This window comes from Hyla sarda, chromosome 8 (assembly GCF_029499605.1).
Source record: "Hyla sarda isolate aHylSar1 chromosome 8, aHylSar1.hap1, whole genome shotgun sequence".
In the NCBI taxonomy this organism is placed as follows: domain Eukaryota; kingdom Metazoa; phylum Chordata; class Amphibia; order Anura; family Hylidae; genus Hyla; species Hyla sarda.
Genome location: NC_079196.1, coordinates 129,889,293 through 129,910,614, shown reverse-complemented (window position 1 = coordinate 129,910,614; position 21,322 = coordinate 129,889,293). Strand labels below are relative to the sequence as shown.

At 40.9% G+C, this 21,322-nt stretch overlaps 1 protein-coding gene across 1 annotated transcript in view; it reads right to left on the bottom strand.

Annotated features, from left to right (window-relative positions):
* OSGEPL1 (O-sialoglycoprotein endopeptidase like 1) overlaps window positions 1–21,322 on the bottom strand; it is a 227,730-nt gene that overhangs the window by 17,286 nt on the left and 189,122 nt on the right. Inside the window, exon 7 of the mRNA XM_056533917.1 lies at window positions 5,711–5,782. Within this exon, the coding sequence (XP_056389892.1) occupies window positions 5,711–5,782 (72 nt within the window). The remainder of the gene's footprint in view (window positions 1–5,710; window positions 5,783–21,322) is intronic.

The window sequence follows — 21,322 nt, the reverse complement described above, 5'->3', positions numbered from 1 at the left end:
TAGTTTCCAAAATAGTATGCCATGTGTTTTTTTTTTTGCTGTCCTTGCACCATAGGGGCTTCCTAAATGGGACATGCCCCCCAAAAACCATTTCAGAAAAACTCACTCTCCAAAATCCCACTGTCGCTCCTTCCCTTCTGAGCCCTCTAGTGCACCCACCAAACACTTGACATACACATATGAGGTATTTCCTTACTCGAGAGAAATTGGGTTACACATTTTAGGAAGATTTCTCTCCTTTTACCCCTTGTAAAAATTCAAAAACAGGGTCTACAAGAACATGCAAGTGTAAAAAATGAAGAATTTGAATTTTCTCCTTCAATTTGCTGCTATTCCTGTGAAACACCCAAAGGGTTAACAACCCATTTGAATGTCATTTTGAATACTTTGAGGGGTGCAGTTTTTATAATGAGGTCATTTGTGGGGTATTTCTAATAAGAAGGCCCTTCAAATCCACTTCAAAACAGAACTGGTCCCTGAAAAATGTTGATTTTGAAAATTTTGTGAAAAATATGAAAATTGCTGCTATAATTTGAAGCCCTCTGGTGTCTTCCAAAAGTAAAAACATTTCAACTTTATGATGCAATCATAAAGTAGACATGTTGTATATGTGAATCATTATATAATTTATTTGGAACATTCATTTTCCTTATAAGCAGAGAGCTTCAAAGTAAAAAAAAATGCAACATTTTAAATTTTTTCATCAAATTTTGGAATTTTTCACCAAGAAACGATGCAAGAATCGACAAAATTTTACCACTAACATAAAGTAGAATATGTCACGAAAAAACTATCTCGGAATCAGAATGAAAGGTAAAAGCATCCCAGAGTTATTAATGCTTAAAGTGAAAGTGGTCAGATGTTCAAAAAATGGCCGAGTCCTACAGTGAAAATTGGCTGGGTCCTTAAGGGGTTAAAGGTACTCCGGTGAAAACCTTTTTTCTTTTAAATCAACTGGTGCCATAAAGTTAAACAGATTTGTAAATTACTTCTATTAAAAAATCTTAACCTTTCCTGTACTTATTAGTGCTCTATGCTGACATCTGTCCATTTTAGCAAATATATGGTTAGGGCAGCACAAGTAGGTGTGAGCGCTATATAAAAAAAAAAAAAAGAGTTATTATTATTATAATAATGTCAGCAGAGAGCACTGTGGTCGTGATGTCAGCAGAGAGCACAGTGTTCCAAAAATAAAAGTATTTCCTCTGTAGTATTCAGCTAGTACAGGAAGGATTAAGATTTTTTTATAGAAGTAATTTACAAATCTGTTTAAGTTTCTGGGACCGGTTGATTTAAAAGAGATAAGGTTTTCACCGGAGTACCCCTTTTAAGGAACGAAACAATGGGTCCAGTGAGCCTTAACACCCCACAGGTGTTTGCAGACTTTTTTTTAAAGTTGGATGTGTAAATGAAAAAAATATATAAAATTCACTAAAATGCTATTTTTCCCCCCAAATTTTACATTTTTACAAGGGGTAATAGGAGAAAATTACCAGCAAAATTTGTAACCCCACTTCTTCTGAGTCCCTATGTGTGGACGTCAAGTGCTCTGCTGGTGCACTACAATGCTCAGAAGAGGAGGAGTGCCATTTCAGTTTTCAGGGATCCATTGTTCTGGCACTGCGGGGACTTTGTAAACACACGTGGCCTTCAATTCCGGACAAATTTTCTCTTCAAAATCCCAATGACGCTCCTTCTGTTCTGAGCATTGTAGTTCGCCCACAGAGCACTTTACATCCACATATGGGGTATTTTCTTACTCAGAAGAAATGAGGTTACAAAATTTTGGGGGCTTTTTTCAAATTTTCTCTTGTGAAAATGAAAAATTTAGGGCAACTCCAGAATTTTTTTTATTTTCCCATTCAACTTTAATGAAAATTCTTCAAACATCTGTGGGGTGTTAAGGCTCACTATACATACCCCTTGTTACGTTCCGTGAGGGGTGTAGTTTACAAAATGGGGTCACATGTGGATATAAATTTTTTTGCGTTTATGTAAGAACCACTGTAAAATCAGCCACCCCTGTGCAAATCACCAATTTAGGCCTCAAATGTACATGGTGCGCTCTCACTCCTGAGCCTTGTTGTGCGCCCACAGAGCATTTTACGCCCACATATGGGATATTTCCGTACTTGGGAGAAATTGTGTTACAAATTTTGGGGGTCTTTTTTTTCCCTTTTACCGCTAGTGAAAATAAAAAGTATGGGGCAACATTTAAATTTTTTTTTACACTAACAGGCTGGTGTAGCCTCCAACTTTTCATTTTCATAAAGGGTAAAAGGAGAAAAGCACCCCAAAATGTGTAGTGCAATTTCTCCCGAGTATGGAAAAATCCCATATGTGGCCCTAAACCGTTTCCTTGAAATACTACAGGGCTCCAAAGTGAGAGACTAAATTAGGGATTGCATAGGGGTGGACATAGGGGTATTCTACACCAGTGATTCCCAAACAGGGTGCCTCCAGCTGTTGCTAAACTCTCAGCATGTCTGGACAGTCAGTGGCGGTCCGGAAATGCTGGGAGTACAATAAGTTTTTGGGAGGGACAGTGTAAGGGGGTGTATATGTAGTGTTTTACCCTTTATTATGTGTTAGTGTAATCTTTTTAGGGTACATTCGCCATGGTGGGTTACGGTGAGTTTCCCGCTAGGAGTTAGCGCTGCAGCGAAAAATTTGCCGCAGCCCAAACTTCAAGCAGGAAACTTACTGTAAACTCGCTCGTGTGAATGTACCCTGCACATTCACATTGGGGGGGGGGGGCAAACCTCCAGCTGTTCCAAAACTACAACTCCCAGCATGTATTGACAGATCGTGCATGCTGGAAGTTGTACTTTTGCAACAGCTGGAGGCAAAATGGTTGGAAAACCTTCAGTTAGGTTCTGTTACTTAACTCAGTATTTTCCAACCAGTGTGCCTCCAGCTGTTGCAAAACTTCAACTCCCAGCATGTACTGATCGTGCAGTGTGGGAGATGTAGTTATGCAACAGCTGGAGGTAGGCAACTACAACTCCCAGCATGCCGAGACAGCTGTTTGCTGTTTGGGCATGCTGGGATTTGCAGTTTTGCAACATATGGAGGGCTACAGTTTAGAGACCACTGCACAGTGATCTAAGGGTGGCCCACCAGATGTTGCAAAACTACAAATCCCAGCATGCCCAGACAGCAAACTGCCATGTGGGCACGCTGGTAGTTGTAGTTTTGCAAGATCTAGAGGGCCACTGTATAGTGGTCTCAAACTGTAACCCTCCAGACGTTGCTAGGCAACTCACCAGCTTCTGTAGGATCCAGGGAGACGCATCGCCGTCCTCTTCTTCCGTCGATCCCCGCCGCCAATCGTCGTCTGCTGATGGGTAAAAGGACTTCGGCACCGGTCCCCTTTGGTTTCCCCGTTCTGCCCGGCCTATTGTGGGCGGCCAGAACGGGGAAACCGAAAGTTAACCCTCCCCCCGCCCCCGATCTGCTATTGGTCATCACTTCTTGACGACCAATAGCAGGGATAGGAGGGGTTGCACCCCTGCCAACTCACTCCTATCCCTTCAGAGGGATCGTGAGTGTCTTGGACAACCACGATCCCCCTTATATTCCGGGTTACCATAGACCCGTATGACCCGGAATCGGCACAAATCGACTGTGTGAATTCACCGGCGATCACCGACATGGGGGGGTCTGATCGATATCAGCAGTCACCCCGTATGGATACGTCCTGGGTCCTTAAGTATCAGGGAGCCAGGGCGTATCCATATGCCCAAGGTCCTTAAGGGGTTAAGCAGTTTCAGTCTTGTAAAATAAGATGAGAAAGAACAACAAACATACTGCAACAGATCTACAGAATCTTTTGCTGAGATTAAAGGGGTACTCCGGTGGTCAACGTGTTTTTCCGTTTTTGACTTATCCTATTTGTTTTGTTTCATTTCTATTCTTGTTGCTTAGGCTACTCTATTTCCGTTCTTTGTTGTCTTTTTATCCCTCACTTTATTTTCCTATCTTTGCTTCTATTTCCGGTTTCTTGCTGTGCTAAAAACTACAAATCCCAGCATGCCACATGTCTTGCTGGTTTGGGGCGGCTCTTGTTTTTTTTTTGTTTCGCCCTTTACCCACCCTACTATTTTCCCAGGTCGGCCCCCTTATACACCGCACACTAATATAATCAGCCCTGGTTGGGATACACTGGCATACACACACAAGGGACTACAACTCCCAGCATGTGTCATTCAGGAGTCTTCAGTCTGTGGTATAACACCAGCATGCTGCCTCTGTAGTCTCCTGGGGGTTGTAGTTCACACCTCTATAGGGCATACACCAGTGTTTCCCCAACAGGGTGCCTCCAGGTGTTGCAAAACTACCACTACCAGCACGCCCAGACAGCCAAAAACTGTCCGGGCATGCTGGTTGGAAAACAATGCACTTTGTAATATACTGAATAGGCTAGGCCAGTAATCAGTGTGCCTCCAGCAGTTGCAAAACTACCACTCCCAGCATTCCCAAAGGCTGTCAGGGCATGCTGGGAGTTGTAGTTTTACAACAGCTGGAGGCACACTGGTTTGGAAACACTGGTGTGACATGATGTGTATGCTGAATAGGCTAGGACAGTGTTTCCCAACCAATGTGCCTTCAGCTGTTGCAAAACTACAACTCCCAACATGCCCAAAGTCTGTCCAGGCAGCAGCTGGAGGCACACTGGTTTGTAAACACTAGCATACACACACATAACAGGGACTACAACTCCCAGAATGTGTAATTCATGAGTCCCCCCTTCACACATAGAAATCATCCCCAGTCCGAGATTTATTCCCCTGCAGTCCATACATCCCCAGCCCGTGCACTTTGTTATCCTCCCCTTCAGATAACACTTTTATCTTCTCTGTCTTCTTTCAGTGCAGACCTGCGTCTTCAGAAGTATGTCCTCTCTCCCCGCCTCTGACTTTTTTCTCTCATGCACACCTGTGTCCTCTGGGAGGGGTAGAGGGGCGTGGCTTCTTTCTCATATGCAGTTCTTAAAGAACAGAGAAAAAAAACAAGCCCTAACATATTGTCCACAGCCTAATCCTAACCTGGCCGACATTGTGGACAACAGTAAGAGACTCAACACAGAATTACAGAACTTTCTGGCCCACAAACAGGTAAGTAAAAAAGACACATGCTACACAAACATATAATACATGTCAATTGCAAAAAACATGAACATTAAAAGAAGATGCAATATATCCAAAAATCTTAACCACCGGAGTACCCCTTTAAGTCACCTTAGTTCTACTTAACAGAGTATGTTAAGATATGTGAATATACTGTAGACTGAAATGCTTTGTTTGCGGCAGCCACAAACAGGATTTTAAGCAATTTTTACAAAATGTTACATTTTCACATAAAACTTCAAGATGACATCAATGGGGGAGATTTATCAAAACCTGTGCAGAGGAAGAGTGGTGCAGTTGCCCATAGCAACCAATCAGATTGCTTCTTTCATTTTCCACAGGCCTCTAAAGAGGCCTGTGGAAAATGAAAGAAGCAATCTGATTGGTTGCTATGGGCAACTGCACCACTCTTCCTCTGCACAGGTTTTGATAAATCTCCCCCAATGTGTGTAAAGTGCAGTGTTGCATTTTTAGAATGTGGTACAGGTCTATAAAGAAAATAAAATGTATAATATATTTATATAATACGAATATATTGGTGTTATGCAAGTTTTTTTTATTTTTATATCTCAAGTTTTTACCTTGGTTCATAACGTATGTCATCTGCATTTTCTACGACTCCAACACCAATGCGTAACCTCTCAATACCATTCCTAAGAATAAAATGGATTGTAAAGTATTAAATGCAATGAATTTTCGATAAAGAAGACAAAAAAAAAATAGTTGACAGATGACAAAAATAAAGCATTTAAACTACTAAAGCATGACGGCAGTGAAGAAGCACACACAAAAAAAAAAAAAAAAAAAGTGTAAAACTAACCCCAAAATGTTCTTTATCTATATAAATAGAAAAACGATTTAAAAAGGAAAGTTTAGGCCCTTTGAAAATGATGAGCAAGAAAATATAAACAGGGATCAGGAAACAGCAAATATATTAAAAAAAATTCTTCTCCACTGTATTCACCAAGGAAAATGAAATGGCAGGTGAAATACAGCGATAAGCTAAACTCCCCAGTACAGGTCACCTGTCTAACCCAGGAAGAAGCATAGTGCCGCCTACAAAAAAATCTAAATATAGACAAATCGCCAGGTCCAGATGGCTTTCACCCCCGTGTTCTAAAAGAATTAAGTAATGTAATGTTTTTAATATTCAGGAACTCTATAATAACAGGGACTGTTCCCCAATACTGGCGCATGGCAAATGTGGTGCCAATATTTAAAAAGGGGTCAAAAGGTGACCCCGGGAATTATAGGCCAGTTAGTTTAACCTCCGTTGTATGTAAATTGTTTGAGGGTTTTCTAAGGGATGCTATTTTGGAGTATCTTGATAAAAATAAATGTATGACTCCATATCAGCATGGCTTTAAGAGGGATCGGTCCTGTCAAACTAACCTGATCAGCTTTTATGAGGAGGTGAGCTCCAGACTGGACCAGGGGCAATCGCTGGATGTCGTATATCTGGATTTTTCCAAAGCATTTGATACAGTGCCACATAAAAGGTTGGTGCATAAAATGAGAATGCTTGGACTGGGGGAAAATGTGTGCAAGTGGGTTAGTAACTGGCTCAGTGATCGGAAACAGGGTGGTTATTAATAGTACTTATTCTAATTGGGTGACTGTTACTAGTGGGGTACCACAGGGGTCAGTCTTGGGTCCTGTTCTATTTAATATATTTATCAATAACCTTGTAGATGGGTTGAATAGTAAAGTAGCAATATTTGCAGATGATACTAAACTCAGTAAAGCAGTAAACACAATAGAGTACTGCGCACTATTACAAATTGATCTGGATAGGTTGGAGGTTTAGGCTGAGAAGTGGCACATGAGGTTCAACACTGATAAATGTAGGGTAATGCACATGGGGAAGAAAAATACGGGATGGGATTATGTATTATATGGGAGCACACTTGGGACAACCGATGTGGAAAAGGACTTTAGAGTCTTCGTTAACAGTAAATTTAGCTGTAGTGACCAGTGTCGGGCAGCTGTTGCCAAGGCAAATAAAATCATGGGTTGCATCAATAGGGGCATAGATGCCCACGACAAGGAAATAATTCTACCACTGTACAAATCACTAGTCAGACCACACATAGAATACTGTTTACAGTACTGGGCACCAGTGTACAAGAAAGATATAGTGGAGCTGGAGAGGGTTCAAAGACTGGCAACCAGGGTAATACGGGGAATGGGAGGACTACAGTACCCAGAAAGATTATCAGAATTAGGGTTATTTAGTTTAGAAAAAAGAAGGCTTAGGGGCGACCTAATAACTATGCATAAATATATCAGGGGGCAGTACAGAGATGTCTCCCATGATCTATTTATACCCAGGACTGTATTTACAACAAGGGGGCATCCTCTACATTTAGAGGAAAGAAGGTTTCTACACCAGCACAGACGGGGGTTCTTTACTGTAAGAGCAGTGAGACTATGGAATTCTCTGCCTGAGGAGGTGGTCATGGTTAACTCGGTAAAAGAATTTAAAAAGGGGTTTGGATGCATTTTTGGAGAATAATAACATTACAGGTTATGGATTCTAGATCTATAGGGACAGAAGGTTGATTCAGAGATGTATCCTGATTGCCATATTTGGGGTCAGGAAGGAATTTTTACCTCGAGTATGAGTTTTTTTTCCTTCCTCTGGATCAACTCAGTAGGGACTCATTAGGGTGATAAGTTGAACCTGATGGACTCTGGTCTTTTTTCAACCTTATGAACTAGGCTACTATCTATTGAGCTGCAACCAAAACAATATAACTGTAAGGCCAACTTTGTGGCCTACAGCGGTCACTCAATAATTAACATCCATTAGGAGCGCTAATAAAAGTTTCAGTTTAGCCATGGCCTTATAGGGATCTATAGCTTTTAAAAAAGGTAGAGCTCCTGGTGAAGTGTTAGCTGCAAATCTCCTGGTATCATGTCAAGTAATGGAACAGATACTCCTGCCCCAATGGAGGAGACTCCCAATCAACAGAATGTGGTGGAATGTGTTACCCAGCTACCTCTTGTCAGCTCTGCATGCAGTGTGGTGAGTGCAGTCTACAGCTCTACTAAAGAGAGTCACCCATACATCCGCATTGTTTGTGATGTTGCAGAGAAAGGAGTAAAGACCTTAACAGGAGTTGCAGTAAGTGGATCAAAGCCCCTTATAAGGAGACTTGAGCACAGATTGCTACAGCTAATGAGCTTGCCTGCAAAGGTTTAGGCTTTTAAAAAAGAAGCAAAGAAAGCTTTCCAATGCGTCCAGCCTACTGACTTTAAGATACTATTCCTATACCAAGACAATCACTTATCAATACTCCATGTCCCAAAGATGGTATACTCCGTAAACAATTAATACCTCCATTAAATCAGCAGCATTCTGCAGCATCTCTTATCATCCTCCATTCCACTATCCCTTCCTATATACATTCCACTCATGCAGTGAATTGCTACGGTAAATTCATCGGAAATCTCATTAACTTTTTTTTAGATTCCATTTCCCTCTAGCTTGCTTTTGCTGTTGGCCTGGCAGCTAGCAGCAGGCACACACAATTGCTTGAGAACAGCAGCCAACAGTGCATTGAAACACCACAGAGCATTTCCAGTGATCCGCTGAGCAGTGCATTGCACCAATATCTCTTTTAACAGGAACAATCTTGAACATTTTCTTGACAGGTATATTTCAGCATCCACAAAAAGGTAAACATTTTTCCATAGGAAGGGTATATTCACACGGCGGAATAAAGGTGCAGAATTCCACGGAACGATTCCCCCGGTAATTCCGTCAGAATTTACTGCCCATTACTTTCAATGGGATTCTGTTGTCCCATTCAGACAGTGGAATTTCTGTGGTGAGCATTCTGTTGATGAAAGATCCACTTTTAGCAGAAATAGAAGATTAGTCTACGCCGCAATTCAGCTCAAATGTCGCAATTATGTTTAGCAAGCTTGGCTGAACAGAATTTGTGGAATTTCGGAAAGATCATACCCGAATAATAACACTATTAATCTAGAGAACTGAAATACAGTATCTGTTTTCTCCATAGGAATAAGAAATAAAGTTCTCTCAGCTCACCTCCTCCACGGTCTGCAAGGAACCGAGCCCGGCCAGGCTTGAAACTTGTAAGTAAATGAAGAAAAGTAGTCCAGCAGTCTCTTAAAACGTAGATCCTTTATTTCACTTTTCTTTAAAAGTACAGAGCACACACCATCCACCTTCACCTGGTCAGCAAACAACTCCTATGGACGCGTTTCGAACGCATGCGCGTTCTTGATCACCACACCACCTGTGTGTTCCTCACCTCCTAAATACCAAGTTCAAGAGGGAGGAGCACCAGCTTCAAGAAGACTTGTATAAAACACCATTCGTGTACTTTAAAACTTCTTACAAAAACAGGTAACTATTAAAACTTACTATTGCATGAAATTTTTTTTTAATGAGACAGAGGAAAAACTGTGTTGTCAAATTCTGCTCGGTGTATTTTCTGAATCAACCAGTTAGGGTTATATGTGTTCTACACCGACAGCAGAATTGACAGCAATCGCACTGTGTGTACTGGTTCTGAAAAAACCCTGTGATTTCATTCACGAAAGTTCACTTGCTGAAATGTTTTTTAATAATGCAACATTAATTCCTTCCGTATATTCAGACCGTGCGGTATTCTGGTGCGCAGAGTGTACTGCCAGAAGGCTTCACGGTTGAACAATTTTCTTTGTATGTCACCACCTCTTATGGGTTTTTTCACCTTCTCAATGCCATATGCTATGAAGTTATTTGTATTTCCATTATGTGTCTGTGCAAAATGTGTGGATGCACCCGATTTATTTCTGTTACTTTCCATTTTAACCGCGTCATATAGGTGCTCGCGGATCCTGATTTTTAAGGGACGTGAAGTGCATCCTACATATTTTAAATTGCAGGCAGTGCATTCAATTGCATACACGACATTTGTCGTATTGCAATTTATGTACTGTTTAATATCATATCTGTGGTTGTCTGTACTGTCAGCAAAATCTTTGCAAACCCTGGCAACATTGCATAGTTTGCACCGATTTGCTCCACATTTGAAGAAACCTTTGTTACTTAACCATGTGTTCACACACTGTGTTTCTGAGATGACTAGACTCGGGGATAGACTATCCTTTAAATTGCTAGCTTTTTTTGGCACTACAGCCACTCCTTGTGCCAAAAGACCTGCCAAGATCTCATCTTCCTTTAAAAGGTGCAGGTTTTTGTAAATTAAACCACGAATGTTTTTGAAATATGGATTGTGTGTGATTGCAAGTACCGGTTTTTGTGTTGTATTATTGCACAATGTTTTCTTTTTATTTGTCACAAGATTTTCTCGATTTTAGTTTTGGACAATTTTCATGGCTCTATTAAATTGTGTGTGGCTGTAGCCTCTTTTCATGAGCCTGTCCTTTAATTGTTTTGCCTCTTCCTGGAATGTGGAATGTGAAGTGCAATTACGTTTCAACCTGGTAAGTTCTCCGACTGGAATAGCTCTTATGGTTTGTGTGGGATGGTTACTATTGGCCCGTAAAATGGTGTTTCCTGCTGTGGGTTTGCGATATGTAGAGCTTTGTATTGTCTGTCCTGGTATGCCTGTGAGCTGTAAATCCAAAAAATTAACTGTGACTAAATCAACATGTTGTGTGAACCTCAAATTGAACTGGTTGTCATTTAAGTATTCCATGTACAGTGGTATGGAAGACATATCTCCTCTCCAAATAAGGAGAAGGTCATCTATGAATCTTCCATACCACTGTACATGGGTGGCAAAGGGATTATGGCTTGAGAAGATTGTGGTCTCCTCCCAATAAGACATGGTGAGGTTAGCCAATGAGGGGGAGTGTCTAGCCCCCATTGACACCCCACTGCACTGAATGTAAAATTGGTTGTCGAAATTGAAGAAGTTATGTGACATTAAAAACCATGTGACTTGTTTAATAAATTCACACAAATCGCTTGTATAATTGCTGTGACAATCTAGATGGTGTTCTAAGGCTCTCATAGCCACTGGCCAGGGTATGCAAGTATATAACGATACCACATCGCAAGTGAGCCAACACCATCCAGACTGCCACTGCAAATCTCTCAAATTGTGCAATACATCCCTAGAGTCTTGTAGGTACCCCGGCACACGGCGGACAAGTGGCTGAAGCATTTGATCCAGCCAGAGAGATAATCTCTCTAGCAAGGATCCTCGACTGGATACAATGGGGCGCATCGGGGGTTGCAACACTCCCTTGTGCGTTTTAGGTAAGGTGTACAGGATGGGCATAACAGGATTATCACCCAGAAGGTACTCTTTTTCTCTCTCACTGAGCACTTTTAAAGCTATTCCCTCACTTAGAAGAATATTTAACTCTTTGGTGAATTTGGCAGTTGGATCTGCACTTAGTTTACCATATATTTGGTCATCAGATAGCATTTTTTGTATCTGTGTTATGTAATCCTTCTTATTCATAACAGTTACCATGCCCCCCTTATCTGACATTCGAATAACAATCGATTTGTCTTCTTGGAGGTCTTTTAAAGCTAATCTGTGTACTTTGCTTAAATTATTGTGCTTGTGACTGTTTATGTTTAATTCTGTTTGTAAGTCCGTGAGATCTCTTTCTATGGCTTCCTGAAATTTGTCCATTCCTTCTGTTCTCGCTTGTACCGGATAGAAATATGGATTTTTGATTTTGTGATGTTTATTTTTCTCAATGTCCCTTGTTTGCTCTTCATTTTCCATGTTGAGATCCTCAAGTGCCTTTAGTGCCAGCTGTTCAGAAAACATTAGTGTGGAATATGAGTTGCTGATTTGTTGATCCTGTACCATGTTTGATTCATCCTCTGGATTGTGAAAATGACGTTTGACTGCTAGATTCCGTACAAATTTATTGATTTCTGTTAGAGTGTGGAAAACATTGAAATTATTGGTGGGTGCAAAATTCAAACCAAGGGCTAATACTTCGATGTGTTCTGGGCTTAAATCCTTTGATGATAGATTTAGGACGCTGCTTTTTTCACCCTGCTTCGGGTCTGTAACGTTTGTTCTGCGATTTCTTCTTCTATGTTTGCGTCCGGCCCGTCTGTTTTTTTTCCTTTTTTGCCCTTCCAGTTTTTTGATTTGTGTTGATAGGGGACGTTTCTTTTAAATTGTGACGTGGAACTTTCTGATCCTGTACTTTCTGCATCATCTGTATCTACTTCTGTAGAACTGAAAGTTACTTTAGGATGATTACGCGGCTTCCTTTTATATCACAGGTGGTGTGGTGATCAAGAACACGCATGCGTTCGAAACGCGTCCATAGGAGTTGTTTGCTGACCAGGTGAAGGTGGATGGTGTGTGCTCTGTACTTTTAAAGAAAAGTGAAATAAAGGATCTACGTTTTAAGGGACTGCTGGACTACTTTTCTTCATTTACTTACAAGTTTCAAGCCTGGCCGGGCTCGGGTCCTTGCAGACCGTGGAGGAGGTGAGCTGAGAGAACTTTATTTCTTATTCATTTGGTATGCATTTTGGCTGACTTTCGAGCTCCCTCTGAAGACCACACTTACATCAAATTTCCATACATCAGAGCACCACACACCTCACTGAAGACGCCAGCATAAACACTCCATTTTCTCTCCTCCTTATTGCCAGCCAACAAGGCAAAAAGCACATACTGCTATAATATGGCGACGGGACAGCAGAACAAACGCAATCGCAAAGAAAAAGCTGCTGAATTGTTCTCCTCGTCTGCACAGCAGGAGCAAACGGAGGTGAATTTTAAAGTACTATTGCATGATTTGGAAAAATTACTCTCACAGGAAACAAGAGTTTGGTGGGATCAAGCAACTCTAAGCAATTATCTGAGTCAAGAAATGATACCGAGAGGATTAAGAGTAAAAAAAATCCCAACCACAATTTACTGTGATGAGATGTTGCAGGAGTGGAACCAGGCACTCACGGTATGTTCAAAAACTCTTATTAATGTCATCACTAAATATGAAGCAATCAAACTGGATGCTTTGAAAATTGACATAGACAAAACAAAAGTGGAAAAATACAAAAATTTACCGGACTATGATTTATTTCTGGAAAAAATCAATGATAGAGTGGAGAAGCTTGAGAATTTTATCATGGAAACGAAAAAAGTCAAATATAAAAGGGACACCAAGGATTACACGTTAAATCAAGTATATGATTGGCACAAATGGGAAAAAAATTAGAATGTTCCCAGATCTATCCTAAAAAGGGGTGGATATAAAAGGAAACCGCGTAATCATCCTAAAGTAACTTTCAGTTCTACAGAAGTAGATACAGATGATGCAGAAAGTACAGGATCAGAAAGTTCCACGTCACAATTTAAAAGAAACGTCCCCTATCAACACAAATCAAAAAACTGGAAGGGCAAAAAAGGAAAAAAAACAGACGGGCCGGACGCAAACATAGAAGAAGAAATCGCAGAACAAACGTTACAGACCCGAAGCAGGGTGAAAAAAGCAGCGTCCTAAATCTATCATCAAAGGATTTAAGCCCAGAACACATCGAAGTATTAGCCCTTGGTTTGAATTTTGCACCCACCAATAATTTCAATGTTTTCCACACTCTAACAGAAATCAATAAATTTGTACGGAATCTAGCAGTCAAACGTCATTTTCACAATCCAGAGGATGAATCAAACATGGTACAGGCTCAACAAATCAGCAACTCATATTCCACACTAATGTTTTCTGAACAGCTGGCACTAAAGGCACTTGAGGATCTCAACATGGAAAATGAAGAGCAAACAAGGGACATTGAGAAAAATAAACATCACAAAATCAAAAATCCATATTTCTATCCGGTACAAGCGAGAACAGAAGGAATGGACAAATTTCAGGAAGCCATAGAAAGAGATCTCACGGACTTACAAACAGAATTAAACATAAACAGTCACAAGCACAATAATTTAAGCAAAGTACACAGATTAGCTTTAAAAGACCTCCAAGAAGACAAATCGATTGTTATTCGAATGTCAGATAAGGGGGGCATGGTAACTGTTATGAATAAGAAGGATTACATAACACAGATACAAAAAATGCTATCTGATGACCAAATATATGGTAAACTAAGTGCAGATCCAACTGCCAAATTCACCAAAGAGTTAAATATTCTTCTAAGTGAGGGAATAGCTTTAAAAGTGCTCAGTGAGAGAGAAAGAGAGTACCTTCTGGGTGATAATCCTGTTATGCCCATCCTGTACACCTTACCTAAAACGCACAAGGGAGTGTTGCCACCCCCGATGCGCCCCATTGTATCCAGTCGAGGATCCTTGCTAGAGAGATTATCTCTCTGGCTGGATCAAATGCTTCAGCCACTTGTCCGCCGTGTGCCGGGGTACCTACAAGACTCTAGGGATGTATTGCACAATTTGAGAGATTTGCAGTGGCAGTCTGGATGGTGTTGGCTCACTTGCGATGTGGTATCGTTATATACTTGCATACCCTGGCCAGTGGCTATGAGAGCCTTAGAACACCATCTAGATTGTCACAGCAATTATACAAGCGATTTGTGTGAATTTATTAAACAAGTCACATGGTTTTTAATGTCACATAACTTCTTCAATTTCGACAACCAATTTTACATTCAGTGCAGTGGGGTGTCAATGGGGGCTAGACACTCCCCCTCATTGGCTAACCTCACCATGTCTTATTGGGAGGAGACCACAATCTTCTCAAGCCATAATTCCTTTGCCACCCATGTACAGTGGTATGGAAGATTCATAGATGACCTTCTCCTTATTTGGAGAGGAGATATGTCTTCCATACCACTGTACATGGAATACTTAAATGACAACCAGTTCAATTTGAGGTTCACACAACATGTTGATTTAGTCACAGTTAATTTTTTGGATTTACAGCTCACAGGCATACCAGGACAGACAATACAAAGCTCTACATATCGCAAACCCACAGCAGGAAACACCATTTTACGGGCCAATAGTAACCATCCCACACAAACCATAAGAGCTATTCCAGTCGGAGAACTTACCAGGTTGAAACGTAATTGCACTTCACATTCCACATTCCAGGAAGAGGCAAAACAATTAAAGGACAGGCTCATGAAAAGAGGCTACAGCCACACACAATTTAATAGAGCCATGAAAATTGTCCAAAACAAAAATCGAGAAAATCTTGTGACAAATAAAAAGAAAACATTGTGCAATAATACAACACAAAAACCGGTACTTGCAATCACACACAATCCATATTTCAAAAACATTCGTGGTTTAATTTACAAAAACCTGCACCTTTTAAAGGAAGATGAGATCTTGGCAGGTCTTTTGGCACAAGGAGTGGCTGTAGTGCCAAAAAAAGCTAGCAATTTAAAGGATAGTCTATCCCCGAGTCTAGTCATCTCAGAAACACAGTGTGTGAACACATGGTTAAGTAACAAAGGTTTCTTCAAATGTGGAGCAAATCGGTGCAAACTATGCAATGTTGCCAGGGTTTGCAAAGATTTTGCTGACAGTACAGACAACCACAGATATGATATTAAACAGTACATAAATTGCAATACGACAAATGTCGTGTATGCAATTGAATGCACTGCCTGCAATTTAAAATATGTAGGATGCACTTCACGTCCCTTAAAAATCAGGATCCGCGAGCACCTATATGACGCGGTTAAAATGGAAAGTAACAGAAATAAATCGGGTGCATCCACACATTTTGCACAGACACATAATGGAAATACAAATAACTTCATAGCATATGGCATTGAGAAGGTGAAAAAACCCATAAGAGGTGGTGACATACAAAGAAAATTGTTCAACCGTGAAGCCTTCTGGCAGTACACTCTGCGCACCAGAATACCGCACGGTCTGAATATACGGAAGGAATTAATGTTGCATTATTAAAAAACATTTCAGCAAGTGAACTTTCGTGAATGAAATCACAGGGTTTTTTCAGAACCAGTACACACAGTGCGATTGCTGTCAATTCTGCTGTCGGTGTAGAACACATATAACCCTAACTGGTTGATTCAGAAAATACACCGAGCAGAATTTGACAACACAGTTTTTCCTCTGTCTCATTAAAAAAAAATTTCATGCAATAGTAAGTTTTAATAGTTACCTGTTTTTGTAAGAAGTTTTAAAGTACACGAATGGTGTTTTATACAAGTCTTCTTGAAGCTGGTGCTCCTCCCTCTTGAACTTTCTCCATAGGCTATCATTTCTCCACAGGAGTCATTGAAGCGTACCTGTCAGATTCACAACACCCATCACCCCACCCATGTTGCTCAGTTATGTACATCTAATTTTTATGCGTCTATGACCTATATTTCTCTCAGAATTACTTTTATTTACTTGCAGTCCTTGCTCAATGAGGTTTCTGTTCATGCAGAGGCATGGGGTGTGTCCCGCTCTTCTCCTCATTGTGATGACTCCTCCCACTCACTCACTCAGAGAACCCTGGACCTGCCTGTAACCCTGTCAATCACTCATGGTGTCCATAACATGTCGATGACCACTGGACACTGCAGAACTGGTATGTGTCCCAGGAAGCAGGGGAACCCCCTAGTGGCCAATTTTTTGACTGGCTTTTTCAGTATGAAATACAGTGGTCCTTCAAGTTACAATATTAATTAGTTCCAGGATGACCACTGTATGTTGAAACCATTGTATGTTGAGACCATAACTCTAAGGAAACCTGGTAATTGGTTCTGAAGCCACCAAAATGTAATCCAAAAATAGGAAAAGGTGAGGATTAACCCCTTAAGGACTCAGGGTTTTTCCGTTTTTGCACTTTCGTTTTTTCCTCCTTACCTTTTAAAAATCATAACCCTTTCAATTTTCCACCTAAAAATCCATATTATGGCTTATTTTTTGCTTCACCAATTCTACTTTGCAGTGACATCAGTCATTTTACCCAAAAATTCACGACGAAACGAAAAAAAAAATAATAAATTGTGCCACAAAATCGAAGAAAAAAAGCCATTTTGTAACTTTTGGGGGCTTCCGTTTCTACGCAGTGCATATTTCGGTAAAAATGACACCTTATTATTCTGTAGGTCCATACGGTTAAAATGATACCCTACTTATATAGGTTTGATTTTGTTGTACTTCTGGAAAAAATCATAACTACATGCAGGAAAATGTATACGTTTAAAAATGTCCTCTTCTGACCCCTATAACTTTTTTATTTTTCCACGTACAGGGCGGTATGAGGGCTCATTTTTTGCGCCGTGATCTGAAGTTTTTATCGGTATGATTTTTGTTTTGATCTGACTTTTTGATCACTTTTTATTCATTTTTTAATGGTTTTGGAATTTTTTTGCGCGTACACCATTGTCCGTGCGGTTTAATTATTGATATATTTTTTATAGTTCGGACATTTACGCACGCGGCGATACCACATATGTTTATTTTTATTTACACTGTTTTATTTTTTTATGGGAAAAGGGGGGTGAATCAAACTTTTATTAGGGAAGGGGTTAAATGATCTTTATTAACACTTTTTTTGAACTTTTTTTTGTAGTGTTATAGGTCCCATAGGGACCTATAACACTGCACACACTGATCTCTCATCCTGATCACAGGCGTGTATTAACATGCCTGTGATCAGTGTTATCGGCGCTTGACTGCTCCTGCCTGGATTTCAGGCACGGAGCAGTCATTCGTCAATCGGACACCGAGGAGGCAGGTAAGGGCCCTCCCGATGTCCTGCAAGCTGTTAGGGACACCGCGATTTCACCGTGGCAGTCCCGAACAGCCCGACTGACTAGCCGGTATACTTTCACTTTTGCTTTAGACGCGGCGGTCAGCTTTGACCGCCGCTTCTAAAGGGTTAATACCACACATCACTGTGATCGGCGATGTGTGGTATTAGCCGCGGGTCCCGGCCGTTGATGAGCGCCGGGACCGACGCGATGTGATGCGGGGTCGCTTCATATCGCGGGAGCCGGCGCAGGACGTAAATATACGTCGTTAAAGGGGTTATCCAGGAAAAAACTTTTTTTTTAGATATCAACTGGCTCCAGAAAGTTAAACAGATTTGTAAATTACTTCTATTAAAAAATCTTAATCCTTTCAGTACTTCTGAAGTTAAGGTTGTTCTTTTCTGTCTAAGTGCTCTCTGATGACACGTGTCTCGGGAACTACCCAGTTTAGAAGCAAATCCCCATAGCAAACCTCTTCTAAACTGGGTGGTTCTCGAGACACGTGTCACTTAGACAGAAAAGAACAACCTTAACTTCAGAAGCTCATAAGTACTGAAAGGATTAAGATCTTTTTTACAGAAGTATTTTACATATCTGTTTAACTTTCTGGAGCCAGTTGATATATATATAAAAAAAAGTTTTTTCCAGAATAACCCCTTTAAATGGGCACTGTCATCAACTTTTTTTTTTTTTTTTTTTATGTTGTAGTACATATGTACTACAACATATCTCTAATATATTTTCATTATTTTTATTTTATTATTATTTTTTTATTAAAATGTTTAAATTAACGTTTGAAAACCGGCCACTAGGGGTCTCCCTCTTAGTGGCTGCCTGAATTCAGACTGATGCTGGCCGGGCATCGGCCCTAATTCATTCAGCCTGTGCTCACTCCCTGCCTGTCAATCAGACATGGAAAATCAGGAAAAGGAGACGTTTATGCCAGGCACTGTTCCGTGCTTGTGTCCCAAAGAAACAAATGGAGGTAGGTAGTATTAATAGTACCAAGAGGTACTGTATATTTATTAAATAGTACCAATGGCGCGTTTCGGAGGAGCACCCTCCTTCCTCAGATTGGTATACATGCAAGATAACAAACAGCTTATTTATAGGAAAAATACATGGATGCCCATTTCCTGTGGGCGGGGTTGACATAAAAGTGAAAACTCAAACAGTGCAGAAAAACATATGGAGATTAATAATATATATATAATACAATGAAGAATAGTCATTTAATATATACCACATCAATAAAAAAGAAGAATGAGCTGCAAGGACAAGAGGTCACAGCATGCCCGTTCACACTGTGAACCGGCAGTGCTGTGTGATAGCGAGGTTCACTGGGGGACTGTTTACAAATAACCCGCAGTGTAGTAAGAACATGTGGCCCCTTGCGTAAACAGGGCGTCAGTATGCGCTGTTTACAGCTTGTCAGGGATCGCTCCTACAGAGCGCATCGCTGACTGCTCGTATGTCACTGACGGCCGGAAGCGAGTGCATTGGCTCCCTGGCCTCGGACGCCGGTCACTCCTCCCGCACCATTGCCGCTAATACTGCCCCTGCACGCTGCTGATGCTGCTGGACTCTGCAGTTTGTATGTATGGGGATCGGGGGTTTCAGCACGGGGGTTGCGCAGATCAGGGTTTCGACACGGGGGTTGCGGGGATCGAGGAGTCAACACAGTTGGGGGGGTTGGGTTTAGCGCCGGAGGGAACGGAGTAGCGCCGCGTGCATGGCCCTAACTTATTGTTTTCAACAAAGTATGCCTCCAGCTGTTTCCCCACTACAACTCCCAGCATGCCCTGACAACCAATACATGTCAGAGCAAGCTGGGAGTTGTAGTGGTGAAACAGCTGGAGGCACCCTGTATAGATGAACTAAGGGCAGAAGTGTCGGCCCCAGCAGGCATCAGTGACGTCTGTCTGGTAGTGAGCACACTAGCAGGCAGACAAAAAAGACCTTCTTAATATAGTAAAAAAATAAATAAATAAAAAAAATTAAAAGCAGGGAGAGGGTTAGGGAGAGATAGGAAATAGGCAGGGACAGAAAAAAAAAATATATAGGATGGTGGGAGCTACCCTTTAAAGAAAAATAAGTAGATAACTAATACAGATAATGCAAATCCATACATATTAAAGTAAGAAAGATCTGCTGGGAGCTGTAAATCACTGTCTATGTCAGTGTTTCCCAACCAGGGTGCCTCCAGCTGTTGCAAAACTACAACTTCCAGCATGCCCAGACAGCCAACGGCTATCCGGGCATGCTGGATTTGTAGTTTTGCAACAATTGGAGGCACCCTGGTTGGGACACAATGGTTTATGTAGAGGACAGGAGCTTCTTCAGGGTTTTATACAGTACACACAGTGTCACAAATGGAGCCACCTTTACTTGGGGTCCAAAAAGAGCAGCTAACCCTGGGACAGGTAAGGTGTAGTACAGAACTTGTAGTTCCTCCCAGTACTGTAGGGGGCACTACATGACAGCCAGTCAATGCAGGCACTTCAGTAATACAGGTAATTTACCAGTAAAATGCCTATTCTGATTGGTCTGTTCCTCCAGTTGCGACAAGTTTCACAGATCTGGACTGTCTGTACATTGTATGTGGAGTCTGGTTTCAAGTTACGATGGTCCAGAAAAAAACATTGTATGTTTAAACTATTGTATGTTGAGGCCATTGTAAGTTGAGGGATCACTGTACAGAAAATTCTCTGATGAAAGCAATTGCAAAACATATTGTTTTGGCAAGCTTTATAACATCAAAAGTTATCGTATCTGACAGTGCCCAATTAAACGACTATTCTACTCAACAGTGCACAGCAGCATATCCGTTTTTGTTTTATATTCTTTTTTCCCTTCATTTTTTTTTTTTTACTTTTACTCCCTGCAACAAGATAATTCAGTCTGTGGAAAAACTGTGAATTTCACCATACACAAACTGAAATTGATGTTATAACAATAATAATAAAATATATGATATCTTTATGGTCACAATTAGAATATTGCATAGCTGGTCAGTTTATGTTGTATATATGACTTATACTAGCTGAATACCCGGCGTTGCCCGGATTTTCCTTCCTAATCCTTGTTGGGGAGGAAAATAAACAAAGGAGGAAGCTTTTGACTTCATATCCGGTCCTCATATATTGTTGTCATATCCCAATCCCATATCCCGTCCTCATATCATGACCACGCATCCCGTCCTCACATCCCGACCTCACATCCCGACCTGTAATATGTGTACCAGGTATTGAAATATCTCCAGCCGTAAGTTATGTGCGAGAAGTTATGTGTACAAAGAAGTGACATTTAACAACCAAGTTACATCTATCAAATCAGCATTTAAAAATATCACTAAGCTTTATAAGGATCATGCTAGATCTAGTTGGGAGATTGTTAGCCTTGAGAACTATATTAGTAACCCAATAGTCCCGCGTGGACTACGTATACAACTAACCCCGGCAACACGTGTACAAGCACCTAACAGGTGGGAGAAAGAGGCGACCAAAAGTTCCTTAAGGTTAATGAAAATCCT